Source organism: Aulostomus chinensis, chromosome 10 (genome assembly GCF_037954235.1).
Source record: "Aulostomus chinensis isolate RoL2024-O1b breed Wild chromosome 10, RoL_Achi_v1.0, whole genome shotgun sequence".
Lineage (NCBI taxonomy): Eukaryota > Metazoa > Chordata > Actinopteri > Syngnathiformes > Aulostomidae > Aulostomus > Aulostomus chinensis.
This window is the reverse complement of record NC_141329.1, coordinates 9613233-9637195: the sequence shown is the minus strand read 5'-3', so window position 1 is coordinate 9637195 and position 23963 is coordinate 9613233. Positions and strand designations below refer to the sequence as shown.

The 23963-nt window shown below is 40.4% G+C and overlaps 1 protein-coding gene across 1 annotated transcript in view; it reads right to left on the bottom strand.

Moving 5' to 3' along the window:
- The window catches only part of LOC147254348 (calsyntenin-2-like), a 239670-nt gene that overhangs the window by 135711 nt on the left and 79996 nt on the right, over positions 1–23963 (bottom strand). Inside the window, exon 2 of the mRNA XM_086215968.1 lies at positions 11475–11597. Coding sequence (XP_086072094.1) covers positions 11475–11597 — 123 coding nt within the window. The remainder of the gene's footprint in view (positions 1–11474; positions 11598–23963) is intronic.

The following is a 23963-nucleotide window of genomic DNA, read 5'->3' as shown; positions in this document are numbered from 1 at the left end:
GGGAACTCAGAAAAAAGACGCATCAGGCTTAGCATGCATGAAAAAAAAAAAAAATCCATCAGTGTAAACATGGTGAGGTTAAATAAAAACAGTCGTATAAAAGTTTTAATTGTTGATTTGTGACAGGACACAAACGCATAATACTAAAGTAGTCCCGCATCCTGCCTACGCCCTGCAACGACACGTGCACAAATATTTAGTGCATGATATTTTCACATCAATATTACTCTACATTCAAGCCCTTGCTAGCTAAATCTGACATTCAAGCACTGCTGGGAGGAGGCACCCCACATGTGCTCATATCTGCAATGCTGGCTACTTCTGGTCCTCTGCTAACTTAAATGTGGATAAATAAATGAACCGTGCGGCATTTATAGACATCCCAAATATTAATCAAATTCTAATTTATTCCGCGCAGGGTTGCGTGACAGCCAAAACATTAACAGCGGAGAAGGCCACAGTCCCCCCCCCCCCCGCCCTCTTCTTCTTATTTGAAGTTATAACGCAAGAAGAAAGGAAAACCAAATGTCAACAAGACAGAAAAGGTTGTCTTTGGATATAACTAAACAAATTACGTGCATGTGGTGGAGAAGAAAATTGATAACATCACTGCCCTGAGGGGAAATGCTGTGTGGTCCCCCTTTGCCTTGTACTTGGCTTCACCTTTGATGAAGCAAACTTCAGCAGCCTGTGAGTCACAGTGGACATAAATAACTCACTGTGGAGGAGACCAGGATTTGCTAGTCTGCAAACACAAAATGTTACATAGCACATTGTTCAAAGAGAACAACCTCTGCACTTATCTTGTCTCTCTCTTCTTGGGAATTTGATTATTATTACAAAAGCAAATGTCATGAAGTCAAACCTGAAAAACATGGACGTATCATTTAATGCATTGATAACACTGCCCTTTGACACACAACAGTAACAGAGCAGCAGCGAGGTGAAACTGGTGCTGATGCAAGGACAAAGACAGGAAAAGACGTACACAAATTCCTTCTTTGGCCTGTATGTACAGCCTGCAGTCATCCCTTAACATGGTTTGCTCTGTCTCTCACCTGACAGATACCTTTCCCTCGTCTCTACCCCCTATTGGCTTTGGCTCCATGACACAAGGCCGAGGCCTACACCTGCCCCAGGCAAAGATGGGAGAAGAGAGCGAGGCATAAAGGGGAATTTTATACCGTGCATTGGAGAGAGGTTACTGTCTTCGGCTGAAGAATAATCCACTTTTATTCTCGGTAATGGTGCATTTTACAGCAATGATCCACACCCATCCATTCTCTGCTGACATAAAATTTTAAAATGTGCTAAAAAGGGAACTGTTTCCCTTCTTCTTTCAACAAACTATAAGCATGAGTGGAGACTTCGGAGGCAAAAAAGTGATAAAGATAAAAGCTAGAAAAGGCATTTAAACGGATAGAAAGACAGGAGTGGACGTTAAAGGCAGACAGGCAATTCAGGGAAATTTGAACAATAATAGTGATTACTGAGAGCACCTTCCTCTTTTTTACATTTCTGTCACCACACATATACACAATTCGGAGTGGTATACGTGTGCAGATCACCACTATCTTCTCCTAAATTGCACCTCCATTTTATGCTCCAGAGGATGAACATAATTCAAGCCTCCCAATATGCAAATGTCCTTAATTGGACTGTCACAAGTTCCCAAGGCATTGTCAACTTTACAAAATGACTGAGGCTGGGAGCAGATTGGATTTAGGTGGCCAATCTTGTACACTTAATTTCCTGTAATTTTGCAAGCATCTCAGCATGGGGGTCCTGCAAAAAGAAGGCGACTCTGTCTTTTCACTTTCATTCCCTCCCTCATCTTTCTCCCTCTTTCTACCCAATTACTCCCATGTCAACAAAAGCTTTCACACTCATGTGACTCATCTTGCTTTTACCATTTAAAACCTCCATGGGTTTGGGGTTGGAGCCAGAAATCCCCCTCCCTACCCCACCCCCTGCAGGCCCCTGTTGGTCCCATTCTGTCAGATAACTCTTTTTTTTTCTTCTACACTCAAAATCTCAACCCCCCAAAAAGTGCTTTTTCTCTAGCTGGCTAATGGATTTGTTTGGCGAGTGTGTATGAAGTCAGCAGCCACTACATAAGCACATTGTAACGTCATACTCGTAATTCATCATTGTGTAATTCGTTTTGACTGGCGATTGGTGGAACCTCTGCAAATCAAGTGTGTGTGTGTGTGTGTGTGTGTGTGTGTGTGTGTGAGTGTGTGTGTGTGTGTTTGGGCATGGGCACAAAGTATCAACCTAAGGTCATTAATGTTCTCTCCTCTCCGGTAAGTAACCTTGATGTGCAGCAGCCTCCAGAATACTGCCTGTCATCTCAAACGATCTGAAGCTATTCACTATCATTGATGTCTGCCCATCACGTCTTTGTATTATCTTTGTTTATTTAAAATAATCCCCCCACTGTGACGAGCACTCGTACCAATGCATACAATTACCATGTAGTATTTCTGTTTTATTTGTTTTCCCACCATGCTGCTCCACTCTTAATTGAATGTATGTGCTGCCTGTATATATGTGTGTGTGTGTGTGTGTGTGTGTGTGTGTGTGTGTGTGTGTGTGTGTGTGTGTGTGTGTGTGTGTGCATGTGTGGCACATATAATGACAGAGATCCTACCATCAGGTAGCAGGTGAGGGCGGGGCTGCGAGGCACAAGTTAATTGACAGCTTCACACAGAGAAGAGCAAAAAAGATGAGTGACAAAGAAGTTGAATTTAAATGGTAAATCCAGTTATTTATACTTTTCGAACTGTCAATCATCCTGTGAAAATAATCTATTTATACCTGTACACTGCAGCTCCTTGTACAAGCAAACAATAACATTACACAGCATGTGTATCGAAGAGGGAAAGGTATATGTGTACTGTACAGTATGTTTGTGTATAATCTTCTTTGAGTTTGTCATATATTGTATATTTTTGGTCCCACTGTATATTATCATGTTTACAATATTTTATTCTGTTATTTTATTTGTTCTTTTTATAATACACTTTCACTCCCAACTGTTCTTTTGAGCTGCTAAAAGATTTGACTTTCTCCATTGAGGGATCATTATAGTTTCCTTGTCTAATTTAAAATGTACGGTACGAAGAGTCGCTTCAGAGGTTAATGAACTAGTTCACTGTGAAGATCCAGAGTTCCCATCAGTGAAAACAACAACAGTCACAAGTTCTCTTAGTGAAGTAACGTGAGTCTTTGATTTGAATATGAGTGAATATATCAAGAAGCTTAAGTAAACTTGAATGCATTAAATAACCCAAATCTCACTTTAAAACATGAGTGCTATCCATGCGGCATGAAAGAAAAGCGCAGAGGAAGGCAGGGGATTTCTGTGGTGATTTTGCCGTCAGGTGATTAAGGCCGTGAGATGGTGGAATTATGTTCTAATAAGCTTGAGCTCGAAAATACAGAGTCAAGAGGCTGAGGCCATCCAGGATTAGACTACACGGATGTGGCTGGGAGATTAATACGAAATTTAAAGCACTGACTCTCTATAATATTTCTATCAAAAGAAAGATTTTCCTTTGATTTACATGTCTTCATGCTCTCCTGGGTGATGTTTAGTTACATCAGTCCGTGGCATTTTTATTGAGTATGAAAGATGATGATTGCCCTTGTGTGAAGATCCTACCTACTCAGTAAATGTGAATAGAGAGCAAACAAACCAGGGAAATGAAGCAGATGAGTGAAAAGTGATGGTTTTCCTTAGTAACCTTGGTAGTATAATATAACCATGTTATGAACTCAATTTGTTCCGGTCATTCTGAGAAGTTGTCTTTTCTGTTTTTATGTTTATGCAAAATCACATGTTAATATAGGACAGCGACTGGTACAAACACGTGACACTGAAGTTTGTCATAGTGTCGTTTACTACCAAGCAAGCATCTCTTATGTAAATTCCACGGCTTTGAGTCCAACACACACACACACACACACACACACACACGCACAGCACATTTGCGTAACAGTGTTTGTGAGTATGTATGTGCATGTGGCATGGGAGGTGTATAGTTTATGTGAGCTACTTTCTGATCATATCATATGTATGATGTTATGTTGACGAAGAATTGACATTTGTTTACGCAGCAATTGAAAATTAGATTACTGTATGTGTGATATCTGCCTCATACCAATTTCTATACAATTTTAAGAAAATATTAAATTGTGTGTGTAAGTTATTATGTATATTCAACAGACTCCTGGATCCTGGAACATCTGCAAGAGCAAACTGATGTTCGTTGTCACCGTGGATGATTGCAGTGTAAACAGCATCTTCCTTGAATAGCAGAATTTCAGCGGAACCGTCAACAGAAGAAAATCTACGCACTTTAGTCATGGACAAAGCCCCACAAATTAGTTTTGGATTTCAATAGCTGCGATTGCCTCAGTTTGAAAGCAACTACATCAGTCTAGCATCTCTGCTTCTCGGTGAGGATGGGGAGGTAGTTGACTGCTTAATGGCATTCAAGAGAAGCTAAAGCCCGTTTTATTTCTACGATCTTTTCAAGCAACACAAGGAGTGTGCTAAATGTGCTTGCCCTCCTCTACCGAGTCTGTTATTCATCAAAAGACACACACACACACACACACACACACACACACACACACACACACACACACACACACACACACACAAAAAACCCTCTAAAAGCCTTTTTAAAAAAGGAGACCTCATTACAAATACGATTTCCCCTCATCTGGTGCGCTGCTCTTGGAAGCAGATTGCATTTCAATACGTCATTAATAAATGAGTATGTGAACAATGTCGCAGTGATGGCTACATTGTCTTGAAGCCAGAGTCTAAAGCACGCTGAACACCAGAAGCAGGATAGTCATTAAGCTGTCTGGGCTTCTCAGTTCACACGTCTGGCGAAAAACAGGATGTCATGAACAGCACAGTTTCACAGAATAAAACAGCGACGTGTTTGGTTTTGCTGTGTTAGCCAATAAATATTTCTATTTGGACAAACTTTGCTCTGTTTGTTGTTGACCACACTTAAGTTATAAATAGATCCAAGAGGAGAGAGCGCTTATCTGTGAAGAAAGGAGGAACCCTCAGTGGACAGTGAATGAAAACTAAAGGGCGGAAAATTATTTGAGAGAAATGAAACGGTGCAGAAAGATGGACAGATGGCCAAGTAAAAAAGCAAAATGACCAACAGAAGATGGCGGAGTTGATTTCTCTACATCTGAGCTTAAAAAAAACAAACAAACAGATGGATTGAAGACAGCTTTCTGATGGACTATTACTCCAAAAACAGAAATGAAATATAATCTGAAAAAAAAATCAAAACGCTTTTTCTTTAACTTCAATTTTTTAAAATTTCAGTTACTACAGGTTTTGATACAGGTGATGTTGATGTTGGATTTAGTTGGAATGATGATAGAGTCGTCCACATTCTTGGATCATTTTCTCTCTCTCTCTCTCTTTTTAAATTTGAAGATTGAAGTTGATGCGCATTTGGGAGTTTCGCTTTGTGTAGTCAAACATATAGACTGGAGAAAAGATATTGACTCTTCGAGTGAAGCCAAAGAAGAGGTGTCTGAAAACTGTATTTGTTTAAAATGTCCAGCAGGGGGCGACACCACTGGTTGCAGAACCAAAAGCGAGGTGCAAGACATGAGTCTTAAACCTGAGAATAAGTTTGTATCATTACTTTCCTTGCCTCATAATCAGATTTTTAAATTATTATTATTTTTTTTAATCTTTTTGTGCGTGTGAAATGCCCAGCATCTATGGTTAACACATTAATAAAACACCAAGCTAGTTGGAGTCATGTTGGAGTCATGTCCCTTGGTGTAGTTTTTCATAACATAGCATGAGCTTCAAACTTCTAATGATTGCCTTTTTGCCTCAGAAATCATAAAGGTGTTCATTTTAGAAGGTGATGATGCTGATCCAACTGTGTAAGTCTCATAATCTTTTTTTTAAAAATTATTTTACAGAGCTTATTTTGAGCAATAACCCCGACTTTAATATAAAAATCTCTTTGATGTTTCGTTAACTTCCTGGTTGGCAAAAAATGTACATTGAACTCCATCATGTCAATGAAGAAATCGCATTAACTTCACCTAATCTTCACCTGAAACTTTTTCCAAAGTATTTACAGCCTAAATTCAAAATTTCAAGTCTTCTAAGGTGCAGGCAGTTCTTTTTAAGTTCCGGTCCCATTTGTTGAGAAGTGACTATGACTGTTGAATGAGAATCAAAGCAGACCAGCAGACCTCCAGCTTACCTGATCATCCTGTCGGGTTCTAGAAAACCAAGATGGCAACAGCCGAACCCAAGGCTTCATGAAAGGGGTTCTCAAACCCACTACCACAGTGGCCAAATCCAGTCCTTTAATACTCTCATTAAAACACATATTCCACCCTTCCATCAAATGCTTCTCATTCCCATCTTGACAATAAACACATTGAATCACTCTCTATTCTGTATGCTGAGCTCACTGCTGTTGTGCTAATTAGATACTTTCATAATTAGCATGAGATCTGTTTCACCATTACACAAAAAAGATAGAGAGAGGCTAATTAACCACAGCACATTAGCCAGGCTGTATGTTTACTCGTATCTATTTACCTTTCCTTATGACAGTGAACAATGAGCTATCGCCTGCTGTATTTTGGTGTAATGAGCAGTTGTTGGATCCTCAAAAGAAAGCCAAGGTTGGAGATGATTGATTTTATTAATGCTTTAGAAAGGAGTCATTTTGAAATGTTGTAAAATTAGAATTCAGGAGCGTTGTTCAGCTATCAGACGAGACAGCTGCAACAGCCTGTTGAGTCTGACTTTGCTCGTTTGCTTCAGATAATTGCAGAACACAAGCGGGAATAAAAAGTCCCTATTCAAATTTAGACACGAGACAAACTGTACAGAACACATTTATGCAGAGTGAACATAAAGAGAGAAAAATTCCAGTCAAGTACTCGCGCTACTTACAGTAAAAGACAAATATTCTGATGTGCACAACTCCAATCTGGGATTTTGCCCCTGGACCTTGAGAGAGGCCATTAATGAGGGGGCACACATGAAGACAAGAAACGGAAGTGCTGTGATTGAAATGAAATAGTAAATGAACTTAATTTTATACTTTACTGTCCTTTGTATCATAATTTATGTCTAAAATTACTTAATAGCTGCCAAAAGGTATATATGATGTAGGTAAGTGTTGCTTATAGATTTAGAATGTGTCAATTTTCGATCATTGCTCATATCCACTACTTTGAAGCAGCAAATGTAACATCTAATAATATAGTAACATAATATTTAGCTCATACGTAAACCAGTTTTATATACTTACATAAATTTTGAGTGAGTCACTTTGGCATTTTGCTCTCAACGAACTCGATTTTTTCATCACTCACAAAGACTTACTTCTCAAAACCCCAAACTTCTCAGATTCTGTTTTTCACCACTTCATATTAAATGATGTGCACTCTGATGAAGGTCTGACGAAGAATGAAAGTTTATACAATAACAAGAAAATCCTGCAGAGATTTATGTGTGCTGAGGTCATTTTTACCACTTCAAATGCAGCCCATGTTGTCACAACATTCTTCTCTTCCCGTGAGTGAGGCAGCCAAACCATGTATGACATAAATTGAGACAAATCCTGTTCTTTTTGAGAGAAATCTACCTGATACATGTTTATTTTGTGATCAGACAATGACACTGAGCTTCCCAAATAGGTCCTGGTATGATATCAATGTTGAAACATTTATTTGCATATATTGCAAGTCAGGCAGCACGGTGGTGCAGTGGTCAGCACTGTCGCCTCACAGCAAGAAGGTTCCGGGTTCGAGTCCCAGCTCAGGCATGGGATCTTTCTGTGTGGAGTCTGCATGTTCTCTCTGTGCTTGCCTGGGTTCTCTCTGGGGACTCCGGCTTTCTCCCACAGTCCAAAGACATCAAGAGGGGACGATGTTATTTGGATATTCTAAATTGACCGTAGGTATGACTGTATTTGAGTGTGAATAGTTGTCTGTCTGTCTATATGTGTTGGACTGGCGACCTGTCCAGGTTGTACCTCACCCTAAAGCCGCTAGCCCCCCGGGACCTTAATAGGATAAACGGAAGAAGATGAATGGATGGATATTGCAAGTTCAGCATTTACTACCAAAAGAAGAGGTTGCACTCTTGTGTAGTGATGCAGAATATAAAGGCAGTAGTGTGCATGAAAACAAACTATTTTGAGAGAAAAAAAGGGACATGAAACATGTGGCAGAAGGCGTTTAAGATGACCACCATTCCAGCACCATTCCATCAGTTTATCAGATGGTAAAATGGGACCACACAAGTTGGAATTCTCTCACATACAGTACCTATGATTACTGTCAACTCTGCTGAATGTTGCGTGTGTGGTAATTGTATTGAGTTATTAATGAAGAATGTTATATTATTCAAATTTCAAACATAGCAGTACAAATTAGTGGCCCTACGACTCAAACAATATCTTATATGGGCTCCTAAAGAAGCATCTTATTTTTTGCCTTTACAGAGTTCCCACAGTTGCAGCCGAATTCACTTATTTATAGTTGTCACAGGAATGAAAGATTCCGCGTGATGACTGACATTTTGTAGACTCTTGTCAACCAATATAAAAGTATGTTATGACAGAGTAGACAGAGCAAAATACTCCAAATAAGTTGTGTTTATGCACAAACATAACCTAGTTCATGAATAAAAAGGGATATAAAAGCAGTAGCGGTTATTATTATCCTGGCTGGGTGATATGTCTTCACTTTGTCAGTGTATACTGGTGTTTTTCATTCTTCTCAACATGCAGTCTCTGTGATGATGAAGCTTGTGAGTTGCTGGAGCGTACGAGTGATAGCTGATGTCAGTCTGAGCCACATTTTGTGCTAATCCATACCAGTGACTGCGTTACCAGTGACCTGCTCGGTGGTCTAAGAGGATTACTGAACAGGTTTAGTGTCTAGGAAGGAAATACTGTTTGTAGTTATCTTTACATCTTATATCTCCATATCTGTTTTATTAAATTGTTTCCTGGTTACACAGGTATGAAAAATATCCGATACGAGCATCGTGAAGCTGTGCAAATGGACGTTTAATGAGTTCATAAAGGCTTTTCCATGGTTCTTGCTACCGTCTCCTCTTTAACATGTTCATCGACTGTCAGACATTGTGTGTCTGTGTCGTAGATGCACTGTAATTAAAACCTGTCTCATCTAATTAATGAGGCTTAACCACTAACTGTGCACTGCCCTGCCACTCTGCCCCAGCAATTTGGTGGAAGATGGCAGGATTCGCCTCAGCTAATTACTGGATAACTGTCTGTGCCCTGAACTGTGTCTGCCTGGTTGGACATCACTGCCTTAAGAGGGTGACTGGCGCAGGCTGAGTGGGTTTTCGGGTTGGCTCAAAGGTGCATAGGGAGCGTGAAGAGATTAATAAAATAGGTGGAGGTGTTGATGAGTCAGAGAGAGGCTATATCCTCCTGCGTTGAGCAATAACGGACAAACGAATCATTCTGAACTATTCAGCACTCGGAGAGCACATCCTTTGGCCAATGTGAGTGGGCCCTTGCATTTCCCATGTATACTGCAGTGTGCGGTTATTCTGAGGATTGTATTTGGATTTCAGGAGAAGGAACAGATGAATGCATATACTGTGGTTTAAGTATCATTTCTTATGTCCACTAGGTGGCACGACAGAAGATACTTACAATACAGAACATTGCCTTGCAGTTTATCACGTGACGACAAGTCAGGCTTCCTCCCTGCAACCTCCCTAGGGGGCACTGTGACTTAAATATGTCTTCAAACTGGGTCTTCGATCAACTTCATGAAGTTTGAAGCTGATCCGATCACATCAGTTATGATAGTTTCTTGTTCTGTGATGTAGACCCGCCATGGATCAAAGTTTAAAAACAATGGGAGCACCTGGTGCTACGGCTTCTCTGCCAAACAGACACTGCAAAAACATGACCTCCTTGGCAGCAGGAAGAAATCTTATGTCTGGTACGTATCAGGGTAGCCTGTCACACATACTGACATGAGTCAGACTTGACCGTTGTACTTAAAACTGCACAAATCAACACGCTGTTAGTTGGCACTTTGTCCTGGAACCACGATAGATGCATATGCTGCGTGCATGGCAAGTGGGACGACCTACAACTGAACAGGTCTTTGTATCTGAGTTTGAACAGGACAATGTTGATGAACCCTTCTTCCAAAATAAGAATCAAAAGCAATGACAAATCTAATTTTTGTGTCAGTTATATCATAATACAGGGTACACACAGAATTTAGTGTAGCTGAAGAAGTATTTTATCATTATCACAGAAAATTCAAAGGGTTTGATATGTTTACATCTATCAAGATGGAGGAGTCAATAAGGTTGAAAGAGTTGGTCCGCCCACCACAAGTATGAACTAATAAAGATAGCAGAGAAAAGAGAGGGACAGAGTAATGATGTCAGTGTTTTGGTTTATTAATAATTTAGTGAGAAATCTGTCTCCATCTTCCCTCACTGATGAAATCCAGGAATGACCATGTGCGCTGCCTGTTGTTTGTGTGTCTGTCAGTCTATCATGAGCCAGAGGACATATGCTGGTCAGCCAGCTACCCTCCCTCTTGTCTCATCATTTCCTCTCTTTCTCCCTGTAGGGTGGCCATTATAGTCAACCCCCCTCGGCCATGCCACAGTGCCACACACAGACACACACACAAACAATGACAATAAAAATCTTTTAGTGAGCACACACAAAACACAGAAACACACACACACACACACACACACACACACTGCCTCGCTATCCATCCATCCATCCATCCAGCCCAGCTTGAAGGCGTCTGTGAGTGGGCTCCAACCCCATGCTAGGGTCTTGGCCACATTAACAGCCTGGCGGGAGCTCACCAAAAGCCTCCAGCTAACACCCTCCCACAAGAGCTGGCACCCTTTAGACAAGCTGGAATGGTCACAAAGTGGAAAGAATCTAATCCGGTTTGAGTCTTCCTTTTTCTCCCTCTCTCTCTCTCTCTCTCTCTCTCTCTCTCTCTCTCTCTCTCTCACCACTCTCCCTGGTGTATCCTCAGTCACCACAGGGCTTATTTAGGACACTTTCCACTGTAAATAAATATGAGTGCTGTATGTGATGTGTGCTCACGAGGCATTATTGGATTAAACGGCTGGAGCAGAGAACAGGGTTAAGACTACAAAAAAGCAAAAAACAAACAAACAAAAAAACAAAAAGCTGTGATGCCGCGGTTAAAGTACATGGAGGCAATTTAAGCCCCATCACAGTGATATCACATGACAGCTTTATATGGTTAGTGTAAGTATATCCTGCAGCTGTGCTTCCATGAGTGGATTAACACCTGAGTCATTATCAAATGCCTCCATTTGGTCTGAAATAATCCGGCTTTCGTCCCGTCCCTTGATCATCCTCCTCTGTTTGAGTTTTAGTGTAGCGTACCTGCATAGGGGATGGGGGCATCCTTGTCCAGGGCCACCAGTGGAGGATCAAGCAGAACAATGTCAGTGTTCTCAGTGATCACGCCATGGTACGACGTCTCTATCCAGGGCTTGTGTTTATTCACTGTGGATACAAAGAGAAGAGAGTGAAATGTTAGCTAAAATGAATCTTGCTACAAAACGTAACAGTATTGCCGAGTCCACATGCCGAGAAAACACAGCGGAACTTCAATTTCATTTCACCTGAAATGTCAGCCGTGTCAAACAACTTGACTTTGACATTCACACGGCCAAGAATTCACACATATTTGTTTTCCTGTTTTCGTCTGCCTCCGTTTCTACGAGACATTCTCGTTCTACTCATTTCTGCATCCGCCTCGTTTTCTTGCCTTTGTTCTTTTTTCTTCTCAGACATCCCCTGCAGGTTCCAGAGCAGCGTGTCATGCTTGATCAATGGCTACCACTGCGCTGCCAGGAGAGGACTGTATCTGGGGCCAAGTCAAAACAAAGTTCATGAGCGGAGGGGCCTGATTAAGAGTTATAATTGAGTAACAGTCCCCAAGAGTGTGTGTGTGTGTGTGTGTGTGTGTGTGTGTGTGCGCGTTTGCGTGGAATGCGCTGACCCACTTGCTATTTGTTTATATCTTCACTGTCAAAAGAAGAAGAGAGGGAAGAGGGAAACTGGAACCTTCTGAGTCCTTTGTAGCTGTGCCAGAGAAAGCCACGCATTACTTTTGTCCTTTCTAAAGTTCAAGTTCAAATTGGTGGAGTAAGAAGCATGTAATTTTAGTTCCCCGCACCAAATTAGCTTCAGAAGAAGAAATCATGTGTTCTAATAAGTGTGCAGGCAACTACTTATGAGAGGGAAACCAAAGAAAGTAGCTAATAGTGCTAATAAAGTAGTCACTGGTTTAGATCTCAATAAATCACTGATTACCAATAAAAGGCTCATATCAATACTGAAATATCACAACCAATTGTTACCAGATATATAATTCTATAAACCCAAGGACTACAAAAGGTAACATCGTTTTGATACAACATTTAAATGATTTCTGTTTGAAAGATCTTATTAAACAGCATAAAAGCACCATATCACGTTTTTTTTGTTCTATTAAAAGCTACACGCTGTAACTATGTACTGACAATGTGAAAGTTAGCCAAAGAGCCAAGTTTAATTTATTTAGACACACATACAATAAGAGAAGCAGCAGAGACACGAGTGAGACAGTCAGAAATCATGCCAACACTTTTGCAGTCCCGACTTGTGTTGCTAATGATATACAGTGTGAAATATGCACAGCTACAGATAGATGGGAACACCTTAGTCAATTTCTATAAATATGCATGCATTTGCTGCAATGGTAAGGCATGAAGCGACAGGGGTTTTTAAATTTAAATGCAAAGAAATGTCATTTTAAAACAAATATCTTGTTGATGTGATAATTTCATATGTCATCGCTGTCAAAGCTAACGCTAAAGTAGAGGAGGTATTTTGTGAAACTTTTTGTCATCGTATAGTTGCATAACAATTATTAACATCCTGGTAATGATTTTTAGATCTAGTTCAAGAAATATAACGGCCAAACTAGATATTAGCTGAAAACTGGAAGTGTGTTATTTTTAATAGAAAATTGAAAGCAAATGGAAACAACCTTATCTGCTGATCTAATTTGGGATGAGTGCATAACCCCAATAAATGTGTATTATCGGGTATAAAACTATTTGAGCACAATGCATGACAGCTAATGAGGAGCCTGGAGAATGTGTGTGTGTGCGTGCATGTGTGTGTGGGGGCTCCTTATTCAGACGGCTCACAACTTTGGAGCCCTTTTGACCTTTAAATCCTCTATGCCAAAGTTTGTGACTCACCATGACTACTTATAGGAGCCAGACTGATCTGAATATTCTGCTACCCATACTGCAGTGTAAAGACTCATCAAATACACAGCACAAAGTGGCAGACAGCTGAACAACGCACTGAGATTGTCAATATTGCCACACTGGTGACCTTTTTGTGATATGACCAGTTTACTAGATTGAGTGCATCTCTCCATCAGTCAGTCTGGCCAGGCTTTGTTGCTGGTGTTACAGGTGAATGACATCCCACACCCTCGCTGTTTTTGGTGTGTGTTGAATGGAAGACTTTTTGTTGTTGTTTTTTTTTCACTGGCCGTTATGAGGACATTAAAGGCAATGCCTACCTCTAGTAATTGCTGCAGTGTCTCAATGGGATGCCACCTACATGTCAGCCCCACCCACTCCATACCTGCTGCTTATTCCATCAGCAGTGAGAGTGTGAATACAACACATACGTCATGGGGTGTGTATTGACAGCTTGAAACATGGCCTTGAATTCTTATCACCAAATGGATGGTTATACTCCTATCCTCTTGCACATAATGCTGGCTATCAGAGGCTGAGAAGGAGGCCTGGGTGGAGAAATGAACGAGCCAGACCATCAGTTCCACAGATTCCCAGGAGAACCATCGTAGCTGCTTACTAAGATCAAAATCCACAGCTGAAAGTGCTAAGGCTCTGACATTAAAGGGGTGTTGGGAATGGGTAAATGCTGTCTCAGGGGGGGTTGTCTAACACGGTAGCGAGGCATCAAGAAGTGTTCGAAACTCATCTAACTTCTATTTCCTATCTACTGAGTTGCCTGCAAATTGTCCCCAGAACATTCAGCTTTGAAGGCAGCATCAATGTTTTTTTTTTCTTTTTTTTTTTTTCTCCACACTGATTCTTAAACAGTAACAGAGAAATAACCCAACCCAGTGAGTTTTGCATTCCTATGCACTAGCAACAGCCATGGGACGGAGGCATTAAGCTTTCAGCTGGTCCATCCTTCCCATTCTTATGAATACAATATCACAAAGAACCCGGAACTTGAAGATAAATTGAAAAGATTTTGGTTGTCGTAGGTCTAGAGCTTTCAGTGAATATTTCTGAGTTTGTGTATACGTGTGAATAATCAAAAACATGTAAAACTCATATTCGGGGGGGGGGGGGGGGTCCCCCACTATTGATATTGCTCATTTTGGAATTGAATGTAAGTCACAACCAAATTTACCAAACTTCTCTGCAGCAAACTTGTCCAACAAATCTGCCAATTTGTTTATACTTTAGATTTGTTTGAAATACTTTGGATTGCGGCCAGAAAACACTGAAATCAGGCGGCAGCAAGATGGCATTTGCATCTGGAGGTAAAGTTATGTGCAAAATCAAGATTCTGGTTTGGTTTTCTTCTGAAAGAGAAAAGAGAGAGGTAGTCCTGAAATTTAAGGTGAGGGATATATTCACTTTTTCAACGTGCTTTCATGTAGACAACTGCTGCATCGAGAGTGTGCTTGCGTTCATTACGTGTTACTGGAGGATTCCGCTTGAGAGTACATGAGACATAGATCATCTAGATTTAAGAAAAATAGACGAGGATTGTAAACACAGGGAAGCATTTTAACACAAACGATATGTTCTAAATTCTTTCCATGTTTGAAGGATAATTGGTAATGGTGACAGGACAGATGGTCTTATTAGACATCTTCACGCAAAAGTGATGTCAAAAGAGACACGCAGCAACGCGTCAGGGAGGCAACGTCATCTTTCAAACCCTCCCTGAACAATTAGCTACACACTCCTCCATTGTGGCTTGAATCGATACTGTACAGCTAATCTCCTAATCTGTGAAAAAGTCAACGTGACACCTTACACAGACAAAATGATCCACATCATTTTACACTGCAGGTAGTAAGAGTTGTCTTATTTGCTGGAAGTTCTCCTGTATTCTTGTATTGACTTCTCACCTTGATGAGAAGATTTGTCTTTTTGACATTTGGATTGAGGTGGCCCTTTGCTCTTCAACAACTACCCGACAGGCTTCTAAAATCAAAAATAGACACACCTAAAAAAACAAAAACAAGGACAACAACAAAAGGCCTGAGCTGTACTCCATGTGACCCCAATTTTTAAAAGCAAACACTTCCATTGGCAACTAAAAGCACTCAGGAAATGGCATGCAATTGCATCTGCTTTTGAACGTTGTCAGGTCAGTTTTCCAGCTTTTTTCGTCAGACAATGACAAGCTGATATACAAGGTTTGTTTTTTTTCATATAGTATATTTTATCTTACAAACGAGGTAGGAATCAAACACACAATTCTGCGTTTCATCTCTTAAAGGGTACAAGATTGCTGTTTTCTTATTTAGATTTGAGATGGGAGGCACTCAAATACCATGACCTTTCGCCACTGTGGCACACAAAGGAAAAAAAAAAAAAAACGTGAGGGGGGAATTCTGTTAACTTGCCTCAAGCTACAATAGACAAATATGTATAAAAGCTTATGGCAATTACACTGCCCTTAGTTCTTGTGTATTCTTCTATTGATACTGTATGTAGCAACTATTTTAATAAAACCAATTTCATTCTCTATAATTTTGTCTTCCCCAAATGATTTAAAGGCCATTTTTTGTTCCTTAAATCAATTAAAGCACATTGCCTGATACAGTTATTAAACCTGCACAGGTTATTATAATCATGTTGTGTGGCAGCTGAAAGGTGAATCCTAGCTCGGCTGCCCTTTACTGCTGGCTGCTGGTCGGATTGACTATCTCCCTCCGCCATGTCCCTGCCAATTACAGAAAGAGTCCTGGATTTGACTTGAAGCTCAGAGCATGGCAGAGGCGCTGTAACGGCTGATTAATCCCTGACCAGGGTGACGTTGTGCCACTGTAACTGTGCTGGCAGGTTCCATCTCTTAATGGTGCAACCTGAACAGGCCCCAGGGAGACAGGAAAGGAAGAGAAACAGTTGTAATTAAAAATAAATCTGTAGGAAATTAAATTCTGATTGATAAGGTCAACAGAATGGGCCGTGATGAATACATCAGCATAATGAAAAGTAAACCTATCACAGACAGTTTGCCATTACTGTGACCAACAGGCAATTACAGCAACATGGCAAGCTGGGAGCTCATGCTAGCTCAGAGAGGCTCAGTGATGTCCATCAACGGGTCACTGTGAATTATCAGGAAACATCCAGGCTCTGCCAGCGTCAAAGGAGGTGTCTTAGTTCTCTTTTCTTCCTTCTGCTTCACCCCCATCATTGCAGTGATCCGTATCTCCTTTGAACCTTAGAGATCTTTGTAAACTTTAATCTTCTCCACACGTAGCGCGCTGGCTTCTAAGAGCAGGCTGACAGGAGTCATGTGCAGGGAGAGGACTTTATTGAAAATAAAAGCTTCTAGGCAGATTTCTTATGGAGATTCAATTAGTTTAGCTCAGTTAGACTAAAAGCTAATGCACGGAATCTGTATGAAACCAGTGTTATTCCATACATTAAATGTTTATTTTGACAGCAAATTTAAATATATAACTGAACCTATACAGTACAACTTGATGGATGATATAAAAAAAAAAAATGCAGACCACGAAACAGATTAGTTCATATGAAAGAGGATAAAAGCCACAAATGTTAGAAAGTTTAAGGCAATTAAAGTAAATCTCGACATTCCGCAGCCATCTTGGTAATGCCCCCCAGCAGTTACTAACAAGATCACGCCATTACCTAAAGACATAACTCCACCGTGCTGCCATAAAAAACTGCATGTATAGAATCTCCAGGCAAATCTGAACAGACTGGAGTACTTTCCATTACTTTAATTGAACTCCTGGGTGACACTGGCAAGAGGTTAAGCAACACTTCAACTCAACAAACATCCCCTGTGAAGCCTCCACTCTGATGCATGTTGACAGAGAGCATCACAAGGTCTGAGCTACAGCTTTACCTTGAATCCTGCGGATATACCTCGCTGCACAATCACCCTGCTGCTCGGCTAACATCTCACCTCCCATTTGGTGTCATGGTTAGAAAACTAAATGTATTCTAGGAACAGTGTGTTTTGTTACAAATAATGCTAAACGAAGCAGCCGAACCCAGGATTCACAATGAGAAACTATATCCTGTCAGTTGAATCCTATTCTTTTCTCCAACTCCATCTTCTATCCAAGGACAAGGGGACGGCAGCCTCTCTCACAGTTGGGTACATGTCAACACTAAAGACAGTGTCTGACCATGGTGTAAAAAACACATATTACAGAAGTTAAATGGGGAAGTAGAACACTTAAGCCACACCGTGTTCCCAGACCATGAAATTGCTCACAAGTCTGCATGCCTTTCTGATACAACAGCCGACATCAGATTTCTTATTAAGTTTGACAAGAGCCTCAAATAAATTATGCAATCTGTTTCCAGGTGTCTAGACTTTCTGACTGACATTGATTCTTAATTTGTCTGGTTTTTTTTTTGTTCCTTTTTTTTTTTTTTTTTTTACATTTATCTATTTATGTATAAATAGTATATCAAATTGCCTCCCAGTAATGTTTGAAAACTTTAAATTTGCACTGTCTTCTTTTATTATGTTTAACTATGAATTGAACAAAAATTAAGTCAAAGGTTAGTTTTTACATCTTACTAATGTTTGCAGCTTTAAATACGAGGCCGTGAGCAAAGATAAAACTACAGCTGCTTTTACGCATTACAAATAAACTCAGTATTAGAGGAGCCTCAGCAGAATGCAAGTGAGTCCATTTATAAGTAAGATACAGCTAAATAAGCTGTTATTCTTTCAAAACACACACTTTTAGAAAAACTGCTAACACCTGCTAACATTTGGACTCTAATGAGGGACGAGTACACCGGGTTTCGGCCCTCTCTGGTGTTCTACACAGTAAACATACGGGTTAAACCACACACAGTGAGACTTTATTTTTATAAGAACTACAGGCAGCTCTCAGTAAGGAGCATGCCAGATGAAGAGACATGACACAGCATGATACACTGAAGCGAAAAACAGAAAAGTCTATTCACTGGCATTGAAAAATTAGTTGATGATTGTTTTTTAGCTGGCTTCCTTGTGTTAAATTTGGTTTAAAACTGGCATCCTGGCCACTGCCATTTTCTCATCTAAGGATAGTGTTTGGACACATACAATGAAACCAGAATTCCACATATTTGCAACAATAATCTAAAAAGCAACTCATGGTCTGCAAGATGTAATTGTTTTAATTCTTGTTTGGCCTTTTTTCTACATTTGGATTAAGTTTCCCTTTGATGATGAACTGCTTGTAGCTCTGAGCAGGATGTGGATAAAGCTGGAACACACAATGCTGTTGGCACTTTTTTTTGTTTTTTTGGGTAAGGGGGGGAATTCAGATTTTGGGTTGTGTGTAGATATAATGTACAACCTTAAGGTTATGCATTCTGGCTAAGATCCCAGCATTTGCCCAGCGTGTGTGTGTGTGTGTGTGTATGTGTGTGTGTATGTGTGGAGGGGGGCAGCTTCAATGGCTGACTCGTTGCAGCAACAGGAACCCTTGTCCTCTCACAAATACAAACTGCGGGTGCAGACGCAGCCCCATTAAACGACCCAGCAAGCACTCTTACCACTGCAAATAAAACCCACATTCAACATTTGACAACAACATTCAAACTCAAAGCCTCATACTAAATTAAAAAAAAAACAAAACAACCTTCACAAACAAAGACAACACAGCAAGGAGGCAATTGCTGCCACGCATATCAAAGTCTGGCTGCATTTGCGCCTCAGTGAACAATGGCATTCGCATTTTGACATTTCTCTCTCTTCAACCCTTCAACATTGTCCCTGCAGCAAAATGATAGAGACCAGACAAAGGTCAGGCTTTTATCATGTGCTTGTTTTCCATCCACCTTGGCTGAAGTGTAACCTCCCCCACTCCCCGGACTCTAGAATCAGAATCCATGAGCAAAGTGAAGCTGCAGATAGAGAGGAGAATGGAAAAGCACCATACAAGCAGTCTAAATGTGGCTGTCGGCTGTTACTCACGATACACTAGTGTTACTAGTGTACAGGTTGCTCTATTTTTTGATGGGGACATATTAACCTGCAGAGATGGGGGCTGACTCAACCGCCACTCTGCTGTGTCGCCATCCTCAGAGCCCCTGGGGAAGCGCCAGGAAAGGAAGAGAAAGAGAGATATTGGAAATGCTATGAATTAAGTTATATAAAAAAAACACGAAAGCAAACTAAAACAAAAAACAAAAAAAACAAAAAAAAAAACCTGAAAGCATCCATCCAAATGACCATGAGTGGATAGAAGCTGAAAATACACTTTTGGTGCCATTACCCCCAGCTATCATGACCCCTCTTTATCAAAATGGCTTCATGGTCGCAAATGTTCCCTTTGTGCATCATTCGAGAGCCATTATCCTGGGCCATTATTGTATGTGCAATTTGAGATGTGGCATTTACAGCTTCCTGCTTTTCTCACACACGCATGCTATCAGAGCATATCGGGGGATGCACCTACACGACAAAGTACTGAGCGAGTTCAGAAGCCCAGCCATTCCAGAAATGTTTCAGAGCACAGTGAATGCATCTCTGGTTGGGATTGGTCAGAATATATTACAGCGGGGACATGGATGGTGAAGTTTGCCTCCAGCTCATCCCATCTCCTTTCTGAACAATACCATCCGATGAGTCTGGTGCACCTTCCTGGTTGCTCACTAGTCATTTTCTTGGTATACTGTATCATCTACCTTTGTGTATGTATTGACTCAGTAATGAAAACACGCAAGCATCCTTCTGGACGCTTTATTTCCTCTATCGTGTCAAACAGATCGAGATATCATACACATTATTCAGTAGCGTAATTTCACCCTTTACTGCTGATTGTTGTTGTGTTTCTTTTTTTCTTTTTACACGTGCACTGGTGCATCTCACATTACATTTGAACCCTATCAAATTAAGAGCAGATGCTTGCTATTATTGATCCAAAAAACACAAAATCACACATCTGATTCACATACAGCTGCGTCAAAAAATTGATCTATGGAAGTTTTATTGGATTTATCAATATATACCACAATGACAAACGCGCACACACACACACACACCCACACACACACACACATATATGTACAAATAACTTGCATTGTAATACATTCAAGATGTGAAAGGGGTTTAGGGATCGATGACTGATGATAAAAGTAGTAAAAGTTGATTCAAACAGCCACACTCAAATGTGAGTGGGACACAAGTTCATATTTTGTGTTTTATTGTGAAAGTTCCACCCTCGCATGTTGCCAGTTTTATTCCCTGCCTCTGTTTGATTTTCCAGCTCTTTTTGACCGTTTGCCCTGCCCTAATGAGGTTCACCTGTGTGACATTTGTGTATTAGCTTTCTGTCATCAGATGAGCATCATTTCTAGCCGTTCCCAGAGTTTTTGCCCTTGTCTTTGTCCTTCGTACTCTCCCAGCTAGATCTGCTGTGCATGAACTTCAGTACTTTTTTTTTTGGACTCTGTCAGATATGTTTGCCTCTCTGTCTGACATCAAGCGATCAAGCGTATGGACTTTGCTTCCTGCCTATCTGTATTGTTTTTTTTTTATTGTTTTGGGGGGGGGGGGGTTTTGCCTTTAAACTTCTCATTCAAACAATTGTGTTGTGAACTTTTTCCCCTGGTTTTCTGGTGGGATCCCTGCACGAGTCAGGTCTCTGGTTTCCTGACAAGCATTAAAGAGCCTCTTACACACACAGCACCCCTAATGTGTGAACTGTGACTGTTAGTGAACAAGAAGTGAGCGAAAGAGACAAGTTCTGAGGTCTATTTGATCCTCACAGAATTTGGTTCTGGACAGTTTATGCGGTGCCTCAGGCCAGCTGTGAAAAAAGGGTGTTGAAAAACACACTGAGCAAATAAAAGTATTGGCAGTGTAATCCTTTTAGAATGGCTGAGCTTCTGAAGTGAAGGCCACCGTCTTCTGGAACAGGAGGTGCACTACGCACAGTAATCTAGTTACAGAGGAGTGTGTGTGTGTGTGTGTGTGTGTGTGTGTGTGTGTGTGTGTGTAGGTGCGTGCATATACGTGTGCGTGTGTGTGATGTCGACCATGCAGATGCAACTCTCCACACTGAGAGCAGTACGACCTTGAGAACAAACTCTTTGTGTCTGTCCTTATATTGATTTACTCTACTTTTTCACACATAGTCTTTCATCACTCATAAATCCAAACCCTTCATTTACTCATTTCACTGTTCTGTATTCTTTTATTTTTTGTTTTGTCACACACATGAACATACACTTAGTTCTCCACAGCACTCCCTGGTGATTCCACGTTTTCATGATTCCTCCAGGCACTCTACCTTTCTCTCTCATATTCCTCCACAAAAAAAAACAAAAAAAGACATAAGAGGCAAGTGGGCAAGGAGATGAGGTGATCCCTGCTGAGACATGTAAACCACACATACACGAACACACAAGATGCACAACCAGTTCATCTTACCTCATCCTGGAGGTAGAGGGGAGAGAGGGTGAACACTAGTGCTACCTGTTCCCCAAATGCCTCATTTCCCATTGTAGGGAGTTGAGAAGAGAGTGAAAAGAACTGAGGAAGATTTTAAGGTCATCATTAAAGGAGGAGATCAAGACAAATAATGATGGTGGGATTTGTGTGACATGCTGAAAGAGAGAGAGAGAGAGAGAGAGAGAGAGAGAGAGAGAGAGAGGACTTAATCTGTTTTGTAAAACACATCTGTATTATCTTTGGCCTCTCTCAGTACATTGTCGCGTCCGCGTTACCTTTGGCAACAGTGACACATGACAAAAAAGGGAAAAATTGATCACTTGTTGAGCGGTGAGAATATGGACACGGTGTCTCCTCGGTAGCTCGCAGAAGTCTTTCTCTCATGTGAAAATCGAGGAGGTGCATGCAGGAAGCAATGCAGTGTAAACTGACTCATGGAGTCAGTTCATGATTGTGCTGGTCTTTGAAACTGTCCGGCAATTCTGCCACGAGTAAAAGAATATTAAGGGCTGGGCTGTCCATCAACAGTTAAAATAATCCAATTATATTATTATAATTGACAGTTTCCTTGCCTGTTTGTATTTATTCAGCCCTTGCTCCAGAGATGAGAAGACAGAAATACTGTTAATTGTTTTGTCCTATTACTGTTTATTTCAGGGATCTTTTAGGCAAAAATGACAGTCTATTAATCTGTAGTTTTTGATTTTATCTAGATAAAGTCTCCAGCTGGTGGGTGGCCAGGCATTCTGACTGCAGTCAGCATCGCCGTAGGCAACAGCCCCACATCACCTAATCGTCTCAAAATTAATTCAGATATCTCTGGTGGTTAAACTTGAAATATACCATAATTAGTTTTCTGAGTGTGCTATGATTATAATCTTTATTCCATAATCAGAATTGTTTCTTTCCATTATGTTATTGGTCGGCAAGATAGTGCAACAGTCAAATGTGAATCAACTTCAAAATTTAGTCATAAATTGTCTGGGAGGATAACGGGTGAATATGTGATCTCTCAGCTGTTAATCAAATAGAAAGAACTAAACCTGCTCAGTGAGAAGGGCAATTAAAACTGTGTAATTTATTCATTAACTTTCATTAATTCACAAACTAGTGCGTAGTGAGTAGCTGTTGCTTTAAAATGCAAATTTTATTTGATCGCATTGTCTAACAAATGACAAACTCCAGTACAAGAGTTGAATTAAAATACTAATTTAAAGTGGGATAAGTTAACGTGAGCATGTTACCTTATTATGTATTCCACAGTTATTAATTTGATTCTTATGATTTGATTCTTAAGTAAATTATTTTAAATCCATGTTAAAAGTAACAAAGTAACAAGAATTCCCATCTCCAGTGAATGCAGCATTTCATCTGAGTAGTGGCAACTGTCCAAAATGAGGTGAAAGGGTAAGGTATACATTTTAAGCTGTATCTTAACTCTACGAGGCATAGCCTTCTTGTAAATGTTACCACTACGTTTACACTAAATCACGCATGGATTGTACACATGAAGCAGCCTGGAGAGCCAGTGGTCTGACTTAAACGCATTACTATTCATTGCCCTGTTAATTTTTAATTGCTGCTCATTTATTGTACTGTATCTATATATTGTCCTGTATTCTAAATGCTCTAAAGTAGCCATTAATAAGAAGAAAGGCAACCATATACAGTACATGCTCAAGATAATGGATCTCAACAGACTAGAAACTGGAGTTACAGAAGAGAACCACTGATGGAAGCTTGTGTTTTTGAATTTTTTCATTTTTTGTTTTTTTTTATTTATCATTCTATATCATACTGCACTGGATCTTTCAATCCAAACCTGGTTTGTTTTGTTCTTTCATGGATGAATCCAAGGAGCTGCAGTGCATGACCACTAAGCCCCGGCTGGGAACTGTTAGACCAGAAAGGCCTGGAGCGACGGACATGAAAAGAACAGAAAAAAATGAAAACAAACATCTTAACAATTTCAACAGTACCTACAAATCAGTACACAATCACAAGCAAAACACACAGTCATTCTTTTTCACACACTGACACTGAGGCAGGAGCCGATCAGGCCGCATTACATCCTGACAGCTGATCCTGAATCGTACAGGAGATGATGGCAGGTGGAGAGTTATCACCTGATCATGGAGATATACATGA